Source organism: Scyliorhinus canicula, chromosome 5 (genome assembly GCF_902713615.1).
Source record: "Scyliorhinus canicula chromosome 5, sScyCan1.1, whole genome shotgun sequence".
Taxonomy (NCBI): Eukaryota; Metazoa; Chordata; class Chondrichthyes; order Carcharhiniformes; family Scyliorhinidae; genus Scyliorhinus; species Scyliorhinus canicula.
In genome coordinates, this window is record NC_052150.1 from 225,768,431 (window position 1) to 225,786,019 (window position 17,589).

The 17,589-nt window shown below is 49.8% G+C and overlaps 1 protein-coding gene across 7 annotated transcripts in view; it reads left to right on the forward strand.

The window, feature by feature from the left end:
- Nucleotides 1-17,589, forward strand: part of LOC119966628 — a 292,892-nt gene that overhangs the window by 248,086 nt on the left and 27,217 nt on the right. For all 7 annotated transcript variants that reach the window (XM_038798641.1, XM_038798640.1, XM_038798634.1 and 4 more), the window contains 2 exons: nucleotides 6,309-6,347; nucleotides 8,278-8,340. In XM_038798641.1, the coding sequence (XP_038654569.1) occupies nucleotides 6,309-6,347; nucleotides 8,278-8,340 (102 nt within the window). The remainder of the gene's footprint in view (nucleotides 1-6,308; nucleotides 6,348-8,277; nucleotides 8,341-17,589) is intronic.

Below are 17,589 nucleotides of genomic sequence, written 5' to 3' on the forward strand. Positions count from 1 at the left end.
GGTCTTATCAATGTCTTGTACAACTTCAACAAGATGTCCCAACTCCTGTATTCGATATCCTGATCAATAAAACCCAGTATGCTGAATGCCATCTTCACCACCCTGTCCACCTGCGACAAGGAGCTATGAACCTGGACCCCTGCATCTCTTTGTTCTGTAACTCTCCCCAACTCCCTACCATTAACTGAGTAGGTCCTGCCCTGATTTGATCTATCAAAATGCATCACCTCACATTTCTCCAAATTAAACTCCATCTGCCATTCAGCCGTCCACTGGCCCAATTGGTCAAGATCCTGTTGTAATCTTATATAAACTTCACTATCCACTATGACACCAATCTTACAAGCAAACTTACTAACCATGCCTCCTAAATTCTCATCCAAATCATTAATATATATAATAAATAACAGTGGACCCAGCACCGATCCCTGAGGCTCACTGCTGGTCACAGGCCTCCAGTTTGACAAACAACCCTCCACAACCACCCTTTGGCTTCGGTCGCCAAGCCAATGTTGTATCCAATTGTCTACCTCACCCTGGATCCTGTAAGATTTAACCTTATGCAGCAACCTACCAAGCAGTACCTTGTCAAAGGCCTTGCTAAAGTCCATGTAGACAACGTCGACCGCACTGTCCTCATCCACCTTCTTGGTTACCCCTTCAAAAAACTCAATCAAATTTGTGAGGTATGGGGCTGGATTCTCCGACGCCGACATCGCGTTTGGCGAGGGGGGCGGAGAATCCCCGATGACACCAAAATTGGTGGCGGCGCCGCTTTCACGAAGCTCCGCCTCCTGAAAAGCAGCATTCTTACAGAGTACGCTGCACGCCGAATCCATGGTACGTTAGCTGAGGCCCGACCCGTGATGGTCCGTCCCCGACTATCCGAGGTCCCGACAGCGTGGGACACGTACGGTCTGACCCGTCGGGAACTCAGCGTGGCGGCTGCAGACTCAGTCCGGCATCGCCACAGTTGGGAGAGGGCCGATCCACGGGCAGGGGTGGACATATTCGGGGCTGGGTGCACTGTGGTGGGACGGTCCGGGGCGCACAAGCCGGCCGAAGCGGGGACTATTTTGTGAGGCGAGTCCGCTATGTAGCATGGTGCAGCCGCTGCAGGCTGCCACCGTGCGCATGTGCGGCGATGGACCCAGCACTCCTCCAAGTACACCGGATGCTCTATATTGCCTCCCTGTTAGCCTGAAAAACAGGGAATCGGCGGACGTTTCGCGGCAGTTTTCCTGAAGGAAAACACCACCGTTCCCACGCCGGCACAGTGACTTTGTCTCCAAATCGGAGAGTCCAGCATTTCCATTCACAAAGCCATGCTGACTGTCCCTAATCCATTTCCATTCACAAAGCCATGCTGACTGTCCCTAATCCATTTCCACTCACAAAGCCATGCTGACTGTCCCTAATCCATTTCCACTCACAAAGCCATGCTGACTGTCCCTAATCCATTTCCATTCACAAAGCCATGCTGACTGTCCCTAATCCATTTCCATTCACAAAGCCATGCTGACTGTCCCTAATCCATTTCCACTCTCAAAGCCATGCTGACTGTCCCTAATCCATTTCCACTCTCAAAGCCATGCTGACTGTCCCTAATCCATTTCCACTCTCAAAGCCATGCTGACTGTCCCTAATCCATTTCCACTCACAAAGCCATGCTGACTGTCCCTAATCTGTCCTTGCCTCTCTAAACGCCTGTAGGTCCTGTCTCTCAGAATACCTTCCAACAACTTACTCACCACGGACGTTAGGCTCACCGGTCTGTAGTTCCCAGGTTTTTCCCTGTGGCCCTCCTTAAACAAAGCACAGCATTTGCTGCACTCCAATCTTCAGGCTGCCGATAGTTCAAATATCTCTGCCAGGGGAGCCGCAATTTTCTCCCTAGCCTCCCACAACGTCCAGGGATACATTTCATCAGGTCCCAGGGATTTATCTATCTTGATGCACTTAAAGACTTCCACCACCTCCTTCTCTGTAATATGTACACTCCTCAAGAATCACAATATTTCTCCAAGTTCCCTAATATCCATGCCTTACTCAACAGTAAATACCGATGAGAAATATTCATTTAGGATCTCACCCATTGTGGAACCACACATAGATGACCTTGTAGATTCTTAAGAGGTCCTACTCTCTCCCTCGTTACTCTTTTGATCTTATGTGCTTGTAGAAGCTCTTTAAATTCTCCTTTGCCTCATCAGCCAAAGCAATCTTATGTCCCCTTTTTGCCCTCCTGATTTAATTCTTATTTCTTAACTCTACTCCGACAACCTCTATACTCCTCAAGGAATCCGCTTGATCCCAGCTGCCCGTACCAGCCTCCCCGGAAAGGCGCCAGAATGTGGCGACTAGGGGCTTTTCACAGTAACTTCATTGAAGCCTACTCGTGACAATAAGCGATTTTCATTTTTCATTTCATGTAATATGCCTCCTTCTTCTTTTTGACCAGGGCCTCGAATATCCTGAGTCATCCAGGGTTCCTTCCTTCTACCAGCCTCACCCTTCACTCTAATAATAATAATATTTATTGTCACAAGTAGGCTGACATTAATACTGCGATGAAGTTACTGTGAAATTCCCCCCGTCGCCACAAATCTGGCGCCTGTTCGGGTACACAGAGGGAGAAATCAGAATGTCCAAATTACCCACCAGCACGTCTTTCGGGACTTGTGGGAGGAAACTGGAGAGCCCGGAGGAAACCCACGCAAACTCCGCGCAGACAGTGACCCAAGCCAGGAATCGAACCTGTGATCCTGGTGCTGTGAGGCAACAGTGCTAACCATTGTGCTACCGTGCCATCTAGTGACCATAGTCCCTACCGTTTGCTTCCTTGGTTACTGAAATGGGCATCACTGGCTGGGCCGGCATTTATTGCATTTCGAATCAACCACATCGCTGTGCGGGTCTGGAGTCACCTATAGGCCTAACCGGGTAAGGACGGGAAATTTCTTCCCTGAATGACATGAGTGAACCAGATGTTTTATTTCATGTCAATCGACACTGGTCATCATTAGGGGCAGCAGGGTAGCATGGTGGTTAGCATAAATGCTTCACAGCTCCAGGGTCCCAGGTTCGATTCCCGGCTGGGTCACTGTCTGTTGGAGTCTGCACGTCCTCCCCCTGTGTGCGTGGGTTTCCTCCGGGTGCTCCGGTTTCCCCCCACAGTCCAAAGATGTGTGGGTTAGGTGGATTGGCCATGCTAAATTGCCCGTAGTGTCCTAATAAAAGTAAGGTTAAGGGGGGGGTTGTTGGGTTATGGGTATAGGGTGGATACGTGGGTTTGAGTAGGGTGATCATTGCTCGGCACAACATGAAGGGCCTGTTCTGTGCTGTACTGTTCTATTAGATTTTTCATTCCAGATTTTTTATCGAATTCAAGTTTCACCATCTGATATGGTGAGATTTGAACTCGGTTCCCCAGAGCACATTTTTGGGTCTCTGGATTACTGGATTACCACGCAGCTGCCTCTCCATTCCCCAGCGGCACAGGTTCCCAGCCAGACAAAATGCTGCGGGCATCAGCGGGATGGGCCAATCCCACCCATCGGCCCATGGCACCTGCCTCCGCCACCGGAACAAAACGCCATGTGGGCGGGGGGGGGGGGGGGGGGGTGTCACAAACTCCCACCCAGAGAATGGGTGTCAGGTAAATTCTTCAAGTGAAATCCAGGCCAGATACAATAAATTGAATGCGGATGTGTTGAAGACAATAAGATTGGCAAAGTGAGAAAAATAGCAGTTAATATAATAAAGAACGCAAAGTATTCATCATATTCTCCGGTTTCCTCCCACAGTCCAAAGACCTGCACGTGAGGTGGATTGGTGGTGCTAAATTGCCCTTGGTGTTGGGTGGGGTAACTGGGTTATGGGGATATGGTGGAGGTGTGGGCTTGGGTAGGGTGCTCTTTCCAAGGGCCGGTGCCCTACCAGCATGGTAGCACAGTGGTTAGCACAATCGCTTCACAGCTCCAGGGTCCCAGGTTCGATTCCGGCTTGGGTCACTGTCTGTGCGGAGTCTGCACATCCTCCCCTTGTGTGCGTGGGTTTCCTCCGGGTGCTCCGGTTTCCTCCCACAGTCCAAAGATGTGCAGGTTAGGTGAATTGGCCATGATAAATTGCCCTTAGTGTCCAAAATTGCCCTTAGTGTTGGGTGGGGTTACTGGGTTGTGGGGATAGGGTGGAGGTGTTGACCTTGGGTGGGGTGCTCTATCCAAGAGCCGGTGCAGACTCGATGGGCTGAATGGCCTCCTTCTGCACTGTAAATTCTATGTAAATATGTGAATAGCGAGCAAATAATGAGACATAGGGCACGATTCAACCGGAGACTTCGATGTCAGGTTTTGGCTGTGTTTAGCGGGGTATTTCTCAGTAGCTGCAGTGGAGAAAGACCCTTCTATCCATCTAATCACCCCTTACTTAGCCTTTTCTTTGGCATTGTAGTGTTTCTGCTGAGGCTGCCCTTGAGCCATTTCCTCGCAGATCAGTGGCACGGTCAGAGTGCCATGCTGGCAGTGCCAAGGTGCCTGGGTGTCAGAAGGTGTGCCAGGGTGTCACCATACCCTGTCCCCAATCACCCGGAGTTTCTAATGATCTGGGCAAACCTCCCAGGTGCCATTATGACTGGTCCATTTTTGTGGCAACCAATGTGCCAAGTCTCCCAGCATGCCCGGCGCCGGGATAATCTCACAAATGCATATTTAAATAAGCCTAATGGATAATGTAAATATTAAATAACAAAATATAATAACACTTCAGCATGCACTGGGACAGGTTTGCACAATTAATGAGAACATGGATTTGTGAAAAGTAGATTCTGCCATAGAATTTACAGTGCAGGAGGAGGCCATTCGGCCCATCGAGTCTGCACCGGCCCTTGGAAAGAGCATCCTACCCAAGGTCAACACCTCCATCCTATCCCCATAACCCAGTAACCCCACTCAACACTAAGGGCAATTTTGGACACTAAGGGCAATTTATCATGGCCAATCCACCTAACCTGCACATCTTTGGACTGTGGGAGGAAACCGGAGCACCCGGAGGAAACCCACACACACACGGGGGAGAACGTGCAGACTCCGCACAGACAGTGACCCAAGCCGGGAATCGAACCTGGGACCCTGGAGCTGTGAAACAATTGTGCTATCCACTATGCTACCGTGCTGCCCGATTCTGTCCAGGGAATTTGATTTCTAAAATCTAATTCCATGAAGTGGCAGGGAAGGTTGAAGAGAATACAGTGCAAGGTCTCGATATGGGTTTTAAAGCCTTTGTAAAGTGTTTTGAACGGTCGTAACCTGGAATCTGCTGCTGACGTGGTTGGTAGGAGTGGAAACAGGAAACTGGATAGATAACGGAGGCAAATAGATATGGAGGGCTGGTGCTGGGCGATGGGAGTGGTTGGATTGCTCGGCATCATGGACTTGATGGTCCAAATGTTTGTTCACTCTCTGCAATGGGGATCTGGAGCAACTTTAACATTGAGCCACACACAGAGAGAGTAACAGATGAGAGGCAGGGTCACAACACTGAACATCATTCCACCAACTAAATCTGCTCTTGTTCTTGTTGAGAAACATAAGAATTTATCCTTGATGGGAACTTATTGTAGGAGCTTCCTTCGATCTAAAGACAATATTAGACTGATCTATAACTTTACATGCATGGAAATAGAAAGAAATGTATGAGTGGGAACTTTTTTTCAACCCTGTAGAGTTATTGGATTTTGCAACGTGAACAGGATGTTACGGGAGATAAACCGCAGTTATGCAGGAGCGGGGAATACTTGACAGGCTACCAAGGGTAACCTGCAACAAGGTGGGACTTTTCATGTTGAACCTGACTAAATCCAGATGGTTATACTGCCCAGGGTCAATTGAATACAATGGGTGGCACGGTAGCATAGTGGTTAGCACTGTTGCTTCACAGCGCCAGGGTCCCAGGTTCGATTCCCGCTTGGGCCACTGTCTGCGTGGAGTCTGTACGTTCTCCCCGTGTCTGCGTGGGTTTCCTCTGGGCGCTCCGGTTTCCTCCCACATGTCCCAGAAGATGTGCTGACAGGTAATTTGGACATTCTGAATTCTCCCTCAGTGTACCCGAACAGGTGCCAACTAGGAGTTTTTCCACAGTAACTTCATTGCAGTGTTAATGTAAGCTTATTTGTGACAATAAAGATTAGTCAGGAAAATGGCCGTTCCAGCACGCTCCATCCCTGTGAAATGAATTTTCTGATGTGTGTTCATCGCATTTTGATTTGTTCTCATTGTTTCATTTGAAGTATGTTCTGTGTTGTATTGCAGCGGCACTTGACCAATCGGACTGGAGTCACCTGGGTGCAGGTGAGTCAGCACCAAAGCAGCCTTCAATTCTGCATTGATGCTCAGGCTGTGTGTGTAAGTGTGTGGATACCAGAGTGGTGTTGTGGGACAAATCAGCAATGAGACGTATCTTGAACAGCTTGCTTGGCACTTCAATAGCGTGTGTGTTCAGATAAAACTAAGGGGGAGGGGGGGATCTGCCTATTGCGATCTCGCTCTGTGCTGATTATGAAATGATTCAAGGTGAGTTTAGCCCTCTTGACATTGTGCTGTGAATAGGCAAGTCTCCCCTGTTCCAGTCTTCCTCAGTTTCACTCTGACTATTCATCAAACCAGGACCATTATGGCAACTAGTGGGATTTACATTCAATTCATCATTTATATTTTATTCCTGGAATGTGGGGGTCATCGGAAGGACGTTGCCCTGAGCTGAGCACGTCGCTGGGCCATTTCAGAGACAATCACATTACAGTCGCTGTGCGGGCAACCAGCGGTCCGGGCGGGGGCAGGGGAGAGGCACATCTTGGATCCGAGTGCGGCCAAGGAAACTATTTTGCTCATCTTTGCCCATGCGCAGAGGTACCACATTCCACTCATTCTCACCCACTTGGCTTTCCTCCTATCGAAACGGCTGAAGTGATTCACACGTAAAACAACACACAAGTGAAGGGAGGAGCGTGCTGATTGCTCACAGCATTGACTGTGAGAGCCGTGCATTGCCTCTGAGCCCAACGTGGAAATATTTATTTTGTTTTTACCATTTGAAGTTGATGAGAGTTCTATTAATATACGAATGGTCAAGCATGTTCGATAACTCGTTATGAAATACTCAACCTGTTCAATCTTATTCATGGTGTCATGGTCAGTGAACAAACCCGGTTTCAATCCTGCGGCCCGCTGAGATGGAGGAGGGTCACTCACCAGCCTCGGTAGTCCATCGCTGCTCTCAGGGTACGTGTAAAGCAGACCAGATAAGCATGGCAGATCTCCTTTTGTTGCCCACCCCTAATTGCCCCGGAACTTGCTGGCCCATTTTAGAGAGGAGCAGTTAAGACTCAACCACATCGCTGTGTGGGCCTGGAGTCACACGTAGGCCAGACCAGGTAAGGACGGCAGATTTCCTTCTCCGAAGGACATTAGTGAACCAGATGGGTTTTTACGACAATCAGCAATGGTTTCATTGATCACCTTTAGACTTTTAATTTAATTCCAGAGTTTTATTGAATTCAAATTTCACCAACTACCATGTCAGGATTCGAACCAGGGACCCCAGAGCGTATCATGGATCTCTGAATTACTGATCCAGTGACAATACCACCATATCACCACCTCCCTGGGGCTGGGGCGGGGGGGGGGGGGGGGGGGGGGGGGGGGGGAGTTGGAAAAACCCATTTGGTTCATTAACGACCATGAAACTACCAGATGTTCATTAACATTCTTTAGGGAAGGAAATCTGCCGTCCTCACCCGGTCTGGCCTACATGTGACTCCAGACCCACAGCAATGTGGTTGACACGTAACTGCCCCCCTCTAAAATGGCCTCAGATGTCATTCAGTTCAAGGGCATTAAGAGATCGACAACAAATGCTGGCCTATCCCATGACACACACCTACATCGTTGGGGCTGGTTTAGCACAGGACTAAGTCGCTGGCTTTGAAAGCAGACCAAGGCAGGCCAGCAGCACGGTTCAATTCCGGTACCAGCCTCCCCGAACAGGCGCCGGAATGTGGCGACTAGGGGCTTTTCACAGTAACTTCATTTGAAGCCTACTCGTGACAATAAGCGATTTTCATTTCAATTTCATTCTATGAAAGAACAAATAAATAAAAGACAGGCCGTTCTCTCACAAGGCAGCTTCCACCCTGGAGTCACCTGTGTTTTTATTGCACGTCGGTCACACTTTGATTCATCTTCACGATTGACCTCAGTTGGGTTCTCTGTATACTTGCAGCTGCACCGCCAATCCGATCCACGAGGACTACGGCATGTCCGGCTAGGAGGAGACGCACTCAAGGTGAGCAGGCATGAACTCTGTCCCGAATCCCACTCTAATACTCAGGCTGTGAATGGAAGGGCATTGGAGTCTCAGTGACAGGAATGAAATGTCTCTTATCCGTTAGTGATGAATCAGCAAGTCAATGACGTGAATCAGAGAACAAGAACAAAGAACAACAAAAAACAAAGTATAGCACAGGAACAGGCCCTTCGACCCTCCAAGCCTGCGCTGACCATGCTGCCTGTCTAAACTAAAATCTTCTACACTTCTGGGGTCCATATCCCTCTATTCCCATCCAATTCAAGATGCCCCTTAAATGTCACTATCGTCCCTGCTTCCACCACCTCCTCCGGCAGCGAGTTCCAGGCACCCACTACCCTCTGTGTAATAAACTTGCCTCGTGCATCTACTCTAAACCTTGCCCCTCGCACCTTAAACCAATGCCCCCTCATAATTGACCCCTCTATACTGGGAAAAAGTCTCTGACTATCCACTCTGTTTATGCCCTTCATCATTTTGTAGACCTCGATCAGGTTGCCCCTCAACCCCCGTCGTTCCAGTGAGAACAAACCGAGTTTATTCAACCGCTCCTCATTGCTAATGCCCTCCATACCAGGCAACATCCTGGTAAATCTCTTCTGCACCCTCTCTAAAGCCTCCACATCCTTCTGGTAGTGTGGCGACCAGAATTGAACACTATACTCCAAGTGTGGCCTAACTAAGGTTCTATACAGCTGCAACATGACTTGCCAATTCTTATACTCAATGCCCCGGCCAATGAAGGCAAGCATGCCGTATGCCTTCTTGACTACCTTCTCCACCTGTGTTGTCCCTTTCAGTAACCTGTGGACCTGTACTCCTAGATCTCTCTGACTGTCAATACTCTTGAGGGTTCTACCATTCACTGTATATTCCCTACCTGTATTAGACCTTCCAAAATGCATTACCTCACATTTGTCCGGATTAAACTCCATCTGTCATCTCACCTCCCAAGACTCCAAACAATCTAAATCCTGCTGTATCCTCTGACAGTCCTCATCGCTATCCGCAATTTCACCAACCTTTGTGTCGTCCGCAAACTTACTAATCAAACCAGTTACATTTTCCTCCAAATCATTTATATGCTACGAAAAGCAAAGGTCCCAGCACTGATCCCTGCGGAACACCACTAGTCCCAGCCCTCCAATCAGAAAAACACCCTTCCATTGCTACTCTCTGCCTTCTATGACCTAGCCAGTTCTGTATCCACCATGCCAGCTCACCTCTAATCCCATGTGACTTCACCGTTTGTACCAGTCTGCCGTGAGGAACCTTATCATAAGCCTTACTGAAGTCCATATGGACAACATCCACTGCTCTACTTGCATCAATCATCTTTGTGACCTCCTCTAAAAACTCTATCAAGTTGGTGGGACACAACCTCCCCTTCACAAAACCGTGCTGCCTCTCGCTAATACGTCTATTTGCTTCCAAATGGGAGTAGATCCTGTCGCGATGAATTCTCTCCAGTAATTTCCCTACCACTGACGTAAGGCTCACCGGCCTGTAGTTCCCTGGATTATCCTTGCTACCCTTCTTAAACAAAGGAACAACATTGGCTATTCTCCAGTCCTCTGGGACATCACCTGAAGACAGTGAGGATTCAAAGATTTCTATCAATGCCTCAGCAATTTCCTCTCTAGCCTCCTTCAGTATTCTGGGGTAGATCCCATCCGGCCCTGGGGACTTATCCACCTTTATATTTTTCAAGACGACCAACACCTCATCTTTTTGGATCTCAATGTGACCCAGGCTATCTACACACCCTTCTCCAGACTCAACACCCACCAATTCCTTCTTTTTGGTGAATACTGATGCAAAGTATTCATTTAGTACCTCGCCCATTTCCTCTGGCTCCACACATAGATTCCCTTGCCTATCCTTCAGTGGGCCAACCCTTTCCCTGGCTACCCTCTTGCTTTTTCTGTACGTGTAAAAAGCCTTGGGATTTTCCTTAACCCTATTTGCCAATTACTTTTCATGACCCCTTCTAGCCCTTCTGACTCTGTGCTTAAGTACCTTCCTACTTTCCTTATATTCCACACAGGCTTCATCTGTTCCCAGCCTTCTAGCCCTGACAAATGCCTCCTTTTTCTTTTTGACGAGGCCTACAATATCCCTCGTTATCCAAGGTTCCCCAAATTTGCCGTATTTATCCTCCTTCCTCACAGGAACATGCTGGTCCTGAATTCCTTTCAACTGACACTTGAAAGCCTCCCACATGTCAGATGTTGATTTACCCTCAAACATCCTCCCCCAATCTAGGTTCTTCAGTTCCCGCCTACAATTGTAATAATTAGCCTCCCCCCAATAATCACCTATGATTATTGAGTAACTTTCTTGTAAACCATCATTATTTCTTGATATTGATATGGGCCAGGGCTCAGAAATTCCAAATTGTATTGTTATGGGCCAGGGTTTCGAGAACCCCAAAGTGTATCATGGAGTTCACCTGACCCACAACTTTTAATAGATTGTGGTATGGGGAGCACACGGCCCACTCTACAGGTGTGGTACAGCAGAAATGGAAAAGTAAGTTTTTAAAGCAAAACAATGTTTATTCTATGAACTCAAGTTAACCTTTTTAAAACATACAGTGCACATCTTAGCAACCATTAATTCAAATACAGCCCCAAAGAATACAACACCTTTAGGCTTTCCTTTTAACATCCATAAGACTTAAAACACCATTGACCAGAAGCACATCAGGTTAAGGTCACGACTGTTATTAGTTTTAAATCACCAAAGGATCGTTTTACAGCCTTTAGATTACAGAGAGTGATTCATACACCTGACTGCAGCTATCCAGCTCTGAAAATGAAACTAAAACACACCCTGCAGCCGGCTCAAAAACGAAAGTAAAAAGCTGACAATCAGCCCAGCTCCACCCACACTCTGACATCACTGCAGTAGTAAACACCCATTTCTTAAAGGTACTTTCACTACAAATATTAACAACAAACCGAAACTGAAACAAAAACACTAAACCCCCTCCCACCTGACAGCCACAGCTCCACCCACAAATGACATCACTGAAGCCATGCTACAAGCCATGTGTGGTCAAACCTTTCTTAAAGGGACATTGACATGACAATATAAACTCTGTCCTGATGTTAAATTGCTGCTGCAGGCCTTATAAACTATCCCAACCAATGCCTAATCTCCTTCCAAACTGATTCCACATCTTGATTTCTAACCCAAGATTATTCCTCACGATTGCACCTACTTTGTCCTTTATTTACAGATCTACCCCACCACCTTCTTTCCTCCTATCCTTCCAAAATGTCAAATATACTTGAATGTTTAGGTCCCAGCCTTGTAACCATATCTCAGAGATGGCTATCATGTTCATTCATTTCTATCTGTGCCACCGATTTATCCATCTTGTTGCGGAAAAACATGGAAAATAGAAACTGCAGGAGGCAATGCGGCCCTTCGAGCTTGCAAATGCCCTCAAATTTTTAAAACTGTATAAATAAAAAAAAACACTGATTTGCTCTAACTGGAGGGCTTTCCTCAATCAGAGTGAGGACTGAACTATACTGAACCCCCAGGCATTCCCAAGCACTCCTCACCCTGCTCCGGCACCACTCATCTTCCTTATCCAGGTTTGGGCTGACAAGTGACCAGGTATTGACCATCTCGAACCATCGACCCATGACATTCAAAGGAATTGCCATCACTGAATCTCCCACTATCAACATCCTGACGTTACCGGTGATCAGAAACTGAACTGGACTGGCCACATTAATACTATGGCTACAAGAGAGGATTGGAGGCCAGGAATCCTGCGGCAAGTAATTCACCTCCTGACTTTCCAAAACCTGTCCACTATCTACAAGGCACAAGTCAGGAGTGTAATGGAAAACTCTCCACTTGCCTGAATGAGCGCAGCTCGACATCATGCAGGACAAAGCAGCCCACATGATTGCTCCCCCTTCCACAAACATCGACTCCCTCCATCACCGAACTACAGTGGCAGCCGCGTGTACCATCTACAAGATGCACTGCAGTAACTCACCAACGTTCCTTAGACAGCACCTTCCAAACCCACGACCACTACCAAATAGAAGGACAAGAGCAGATACCTGGGAACCCCACCACCTGGAGGCTCCCCGCCAAGTCACTCACCATCCTGACTTGGAAATATATCGCCGTTCCTTCACTGTCACTGGGCCAAAATCCTGGAACATAAGAACATAAGAACTAGGAGCAGGAGTAGGCCACCTGGCCCCTCGAGCCTGCTCCGCCATTCAATGAGATCATGGCTGATCTTTTGTAGACTCAGCTCAACTTTCCAGCTGGAACACCATAACCCTTACTCCCTTTATTCTTCAAAAAACAATCCATCTTTATCTTAAAAACATTTAATGAAGGAGCCTCAACTGCTTCACTGGGCAAGGAATTCCATAGACACCCAATTTGGGTGAAGAAGTTCCTCCTAAACTCAGTCCTAAATCTACTTCCCCTTATTTTGAGGCTATGCCCCCTAGTTCTGCTTTCACCCGCCAGTGGAAACAACCTGCCCGCATCTATCCCATCTATTCCCTTCATAATTTCAAATGTTTCTATAAGATCCCCCCTCATCCTTCTAAATTCCAACGAGTACAGTCCCAGTCTACTCAACCTATCCTCGTAATCCAACCCCTTCAGCTCTGGGATTAACCTAGTGAATCTCCTCTGCACACCCTCCAGCGCCAGTACGTCCTTTCTCAAGTAAGGAGACCAAAACTAAACACAATACTCCAGGTGTGGCCTCACTAACACCTTATACAATTGCAGCATAGCCTCCCTAGTCTTAAACTCCATCCCTCTAGCAATGAAGGACAAAACTCCATTTGACTCATGCACTAGCACACCCAGGTCTCTCTGCACAGCAGCATATTTTAATATTTTATCATTTAAATTTTGCTGTTATTCCCACCAAAATGGATAACCTCACATTTGTCAACATTGTATTCCATCTGCCAGACCCTAGTCCATTCACTTAACCTATCCAAATCCCTCTGCAGACTTCCAGTATCCTCTGCACTTTTTGCTTTACCACTCATCTTAGTGTCATCTGCAAACTTGGTCACATTGCCCTTGGTCCCCAACTCCAAATCATCTATGTAAATTGTGAACAATTGTGGGCCCAACACTGATCCCTGAGGGACACCACTAGCTACTATTTGCCAACCAGAGAAACACCCATTAATCCCCACTCTTTGCTTTCTATTAATTAATCAATCCTCTATTTATGCTACTACTTTATTCTTAATGCCATGCATCTTTATCTTATGCAACAACCTTTTGTGTGGCACCTTGTCAAAGGCTTTCTGGAAATCCAGATATACCACATCCATTGGCTCCCCGTTATCTACTGCACTGGTAATGTCCTCAAAAAATTCCACTAAATTAGTTAGGCACGACCTGCCCTTTATGAACCCATGCTGCGTCTGCCCAATGGGACAATTTACATCCAGATGCCTCACTATTTCTTCCTTGATGATAGATTCCAGCATCTTCCCTACTACTGAAGTTAAGGTAACTGGCCTATAATTACCCGATTTCTGCCTACCTCCTTTTTTAAACAGTGGTGTCACGTTTGCTAATTTCCAATCCACCGGGACCACTCCAGAGTCTAGTAGATTTTGGTAAATTATCACTAGTGCATCTGCAATTTCCCTAGCCATCTGTTTTAGCACTCTGGGATGCATTCCATCAGGGCCACGAGACTTGTCTACCTTTAGCCCCATTAGCTTGCCCATCACTCCCTCCTTAGTGATAACAATCCTCTCAAGGACCTCACCTGTCATAGTCTCATTTCTATCAGTCACTGGCATGTTATTTTTGTCTTCCACTGTGAAGACCGACCCAAAAAACCTGTTCAGTTCCTCAGCCATTTCCTCATTTCCCATTATTAAATCTCCCTTCTCATCCTCTAAAGGACCAATATTTACCTTAGCCACTCTTTTCTGTTTTATATATTTGTAGAACACCCTCTCTAACAGCACAGTGGGTGTACCTACACCTCAGGGACTGCAGCGGTTCACGAAGGCAGCTCACCACCACCTTCTGAAGGGCAACCAGGGATGGGCAATAAATGCTGGCCTAACCAGCGACGCCCACATCCTGCAAATAAATTTTAAAAAGGGGAAACATCCTCTCCACACCCACCCTCTCAATACCCCGAAAGTGTTCAGTCAAGGGTGGGATTCTCCATCCCGCCGCACCCGTTTTCAGGTTCAGCGCGCCCCCGTCGGCAGTGCGATCCTCCTTCCCAGCAGCCAGCTAGTGGGGTTGCCATTGTGGGCACCCCCACGCCGTCGGGAAATCCGCGGACGTGAGTGCTCTGCCGGCGAAGTGGAGGATCCCATCGAAGCAGAATCCAGCAGCAAGTCTTCTATTATTCTTCTAAACTATGGTGAATATTCAGCAGTAAGGTGGGGGAGAGAAGCGGGGGGGGGGGGGGGGGGGGTGGAGACAGAAGATGACAGTGTTGGACAGTCCTGCACATGCAGCCCAGGGGGTGGGTAGCTTTTGAGGACATTACCAGTGCAGTAGATAATGGGGAGCCAATGGATGTGGTATATCTGGATTTCCAGAAAGATTTTGACAAGGTGCCACACAAAAGGTTGCTGCATGAGATAAAAATGCATGGGAACTCAGTATATGGGTAGTTAGGAAATAGGGTGTGGGCATTGTATTTTTGGGGGTTTTGTTTACATGCGTCGGCCCAGGCAGTTGTTTAAGAAATGTTAATGTGTTAAACTGAGAACATTTCAAATGCTTCGATAAAATATTTTCCAAAAAAAACCTCTGGTGAATACAAAACTAACCACATCGGGCAACCCACCCATTCCAGGTGTTAGAATGGTAAGGCTTCTCTCGACTGCTTCAATGCATTTACATCGGGCCTTAAATAAGGGTGGCACGGTAGCACAGTGGTTAGCACTGTTGCCTCACAGCGCCACGGACCCATATTCCGTTTGCGGCTTGGGTCACTGTCCCCGTGTCTGCGTGGGTTTCCTCCGGGGGCTCCGGTTTCCTGGAGCTGCAGGGACCACTCCGGCGCCAACCTAGCCCCCCAGGAAGGGGAGAATTCCTCACTTTCGGGAACGTTGACGCCGGGGTGGTTGGCGCCGCTTTTCACGCCGACGTGGGGACATAGCCCCATTACTAGAGAATCCCGCCCGGGATCTTTCCGCTTAGGGCAAACCCCTGCCATGGGTTGGCAGCGGCTGACCCAGAGGTTCCCGCCACTGACCAATGGCGACTCGCCTCCGTTGCCATGCAACACGCCGCAAAGGACACGGAAAACCTCGCCCACTATTGCTGAATCCCCCATTTTTAATTATCAATGAACAGAAACTGGCTGGTCCAGCCATATAGATACTGTGGCTACAAGTACTGGTCAGTGGCTGCAATGAGTAACTCACCTCCTGACTCCTCAAAGTCTGTCCACCAGTTATACGGCACAAGTCAGGAGTGGGATTAACATTCAAGAAGCTCGACATCATCCAGGACAAAGCAGCCCACTTAATTAACACCCCATCCACAAACATTGGCCCCCTCCATCACCATTACACAGTGGCACCAGTGTGCACTGCAGACACTCACCTTCAAACCCACAACCACTACCATCTAAAAGGACAAGGTCGACGACACTTAGGAACACCACAACCTGGAGGCTCCTCTTCAAGTCCCTTATTCTGACTGGGAAATATATCGCCGCTCCTTCACTGTCGCTGGGTCAAAATGCTGGAGCTCCCTCCCTAACAGCACAGTGGGTGTACCTACACCACATAGACTGCAGCAGTTTGAGAAGGCAGCTCCCCACCACCTACATTGTCGAGACTAGTATTGGATTGCATCGCACTGACATGAAATTCAGGATGGTAAAACAGTTTTGCATATATTTAATATTGTGCAGCTGTGAATACCTGTTCATTCAGTATGCTTTAAGGCCGCGGGACCTCGGCGTGCATGCTGCATGGGGGGGGGGGGGGGGTCCGGCCCCGGGGGGGGGGGGGGGGGGGGGGCCTCCACCGTGGCCTGGCCCACATTCAGCAGCCTACTCGGGGCCCCTCTCCTCGTGGGGCCCCCTGGAGCTGGAGCGGGGCGGGTTGCTGCAGTGCCGTGCTGGCCCCCTGGAGCTGGAGCGGGGCGGGTTGCTGCAGTGCCGTGCTGGGTGCTGGCCCCCTGGAGCTGGAGCGGGGCGGGTTGCTGCCGTGCTGGGTGCTGGCCCCCTGGAGCTGGAGCGGGGCGGGTTGCTGCCGTGCTGGGTGCTGGCCCCCTGGAGCTGGAGCGGGGCGGGTTGCTGCAGTGCTGGGTGCCGGCCCCCTGGAGCTGGAGCAGGGTGGGTTGCTGCAGTGCTGGGTGCCGGCCCCCTGGAGCTGGAGCGGGGTGGGTTGCTGCCGTGCTGGGTGCTGGCCCCCTGGAGCTGGAGCGGGGTGGGTTGCTGCAGTGCCGTGCTGGCCCCCTGGAGCTGGAGCGGGGTGGGTTGCTGCCGTGCTGGGTGCTGGCCCCCTGGAGCTGGAGCGGGGCGGGTTGCTGCAGTGCCGTGCTGGCCCCCTGGAGCTGGAGCGGGGTGGGTTGCTGCCGTGCTGGGTGCTGGCCCCCTGGAGCTGGAGCGGGGTGGGTTGCTGCAGTGCTGGGTGCTGGCCCCCTGGAGCTGGAGCGGGGTGGGTTGCTGCAGTGCCGTGCTGGGTGCTGGCCCCCTCGAGCTGGAGCTGGGTGGGTTGCTGCAGTGCCGTGCTGGGTGCTGGCCCCCTCGAGCTGGAGCTGGGTGGGTTGCTGCAGTGCCGTGCTGGGTGCTGGCCCCCTGGAGCTGGAGCGGGGCGGGTTGCTGCAGTGCCGTGCTGGGTGCTGGCCCCCTGGAGCTGGAGCGGGGTGGGTTGCTGCCGTGCTGGGTGCTGGCCCCCTGGAGCTGGAGCGGGGTGGGTTGCTGCCGTGCCGTGCTGGGTGCTGGCCCCCTGGAGCTGGAGCGGGGTGGGTTGCTGCAGTGCTGGGTGCTGGCCCCCTGGAGCTGGAGCGGGGTGGGTTGCTGCAGTGCCGTGCTGGGTGCTGGCCCCCTGGAGCTGGAGCGGGGTGGGTTGCTGCCGTGCTGGGTGCTGGCCCCCTGGAGCTGGAGCGGGGTGGGTTGCTGCCGTGCTGGGTGCCGGCCCCCTGGAGCTGGAGCGGGGTGGGTTGCTGCCGTGCTGGGTGCCGGCCCCCTGGAGCTGGAGCGGGGTGGGTTGCTGCCGT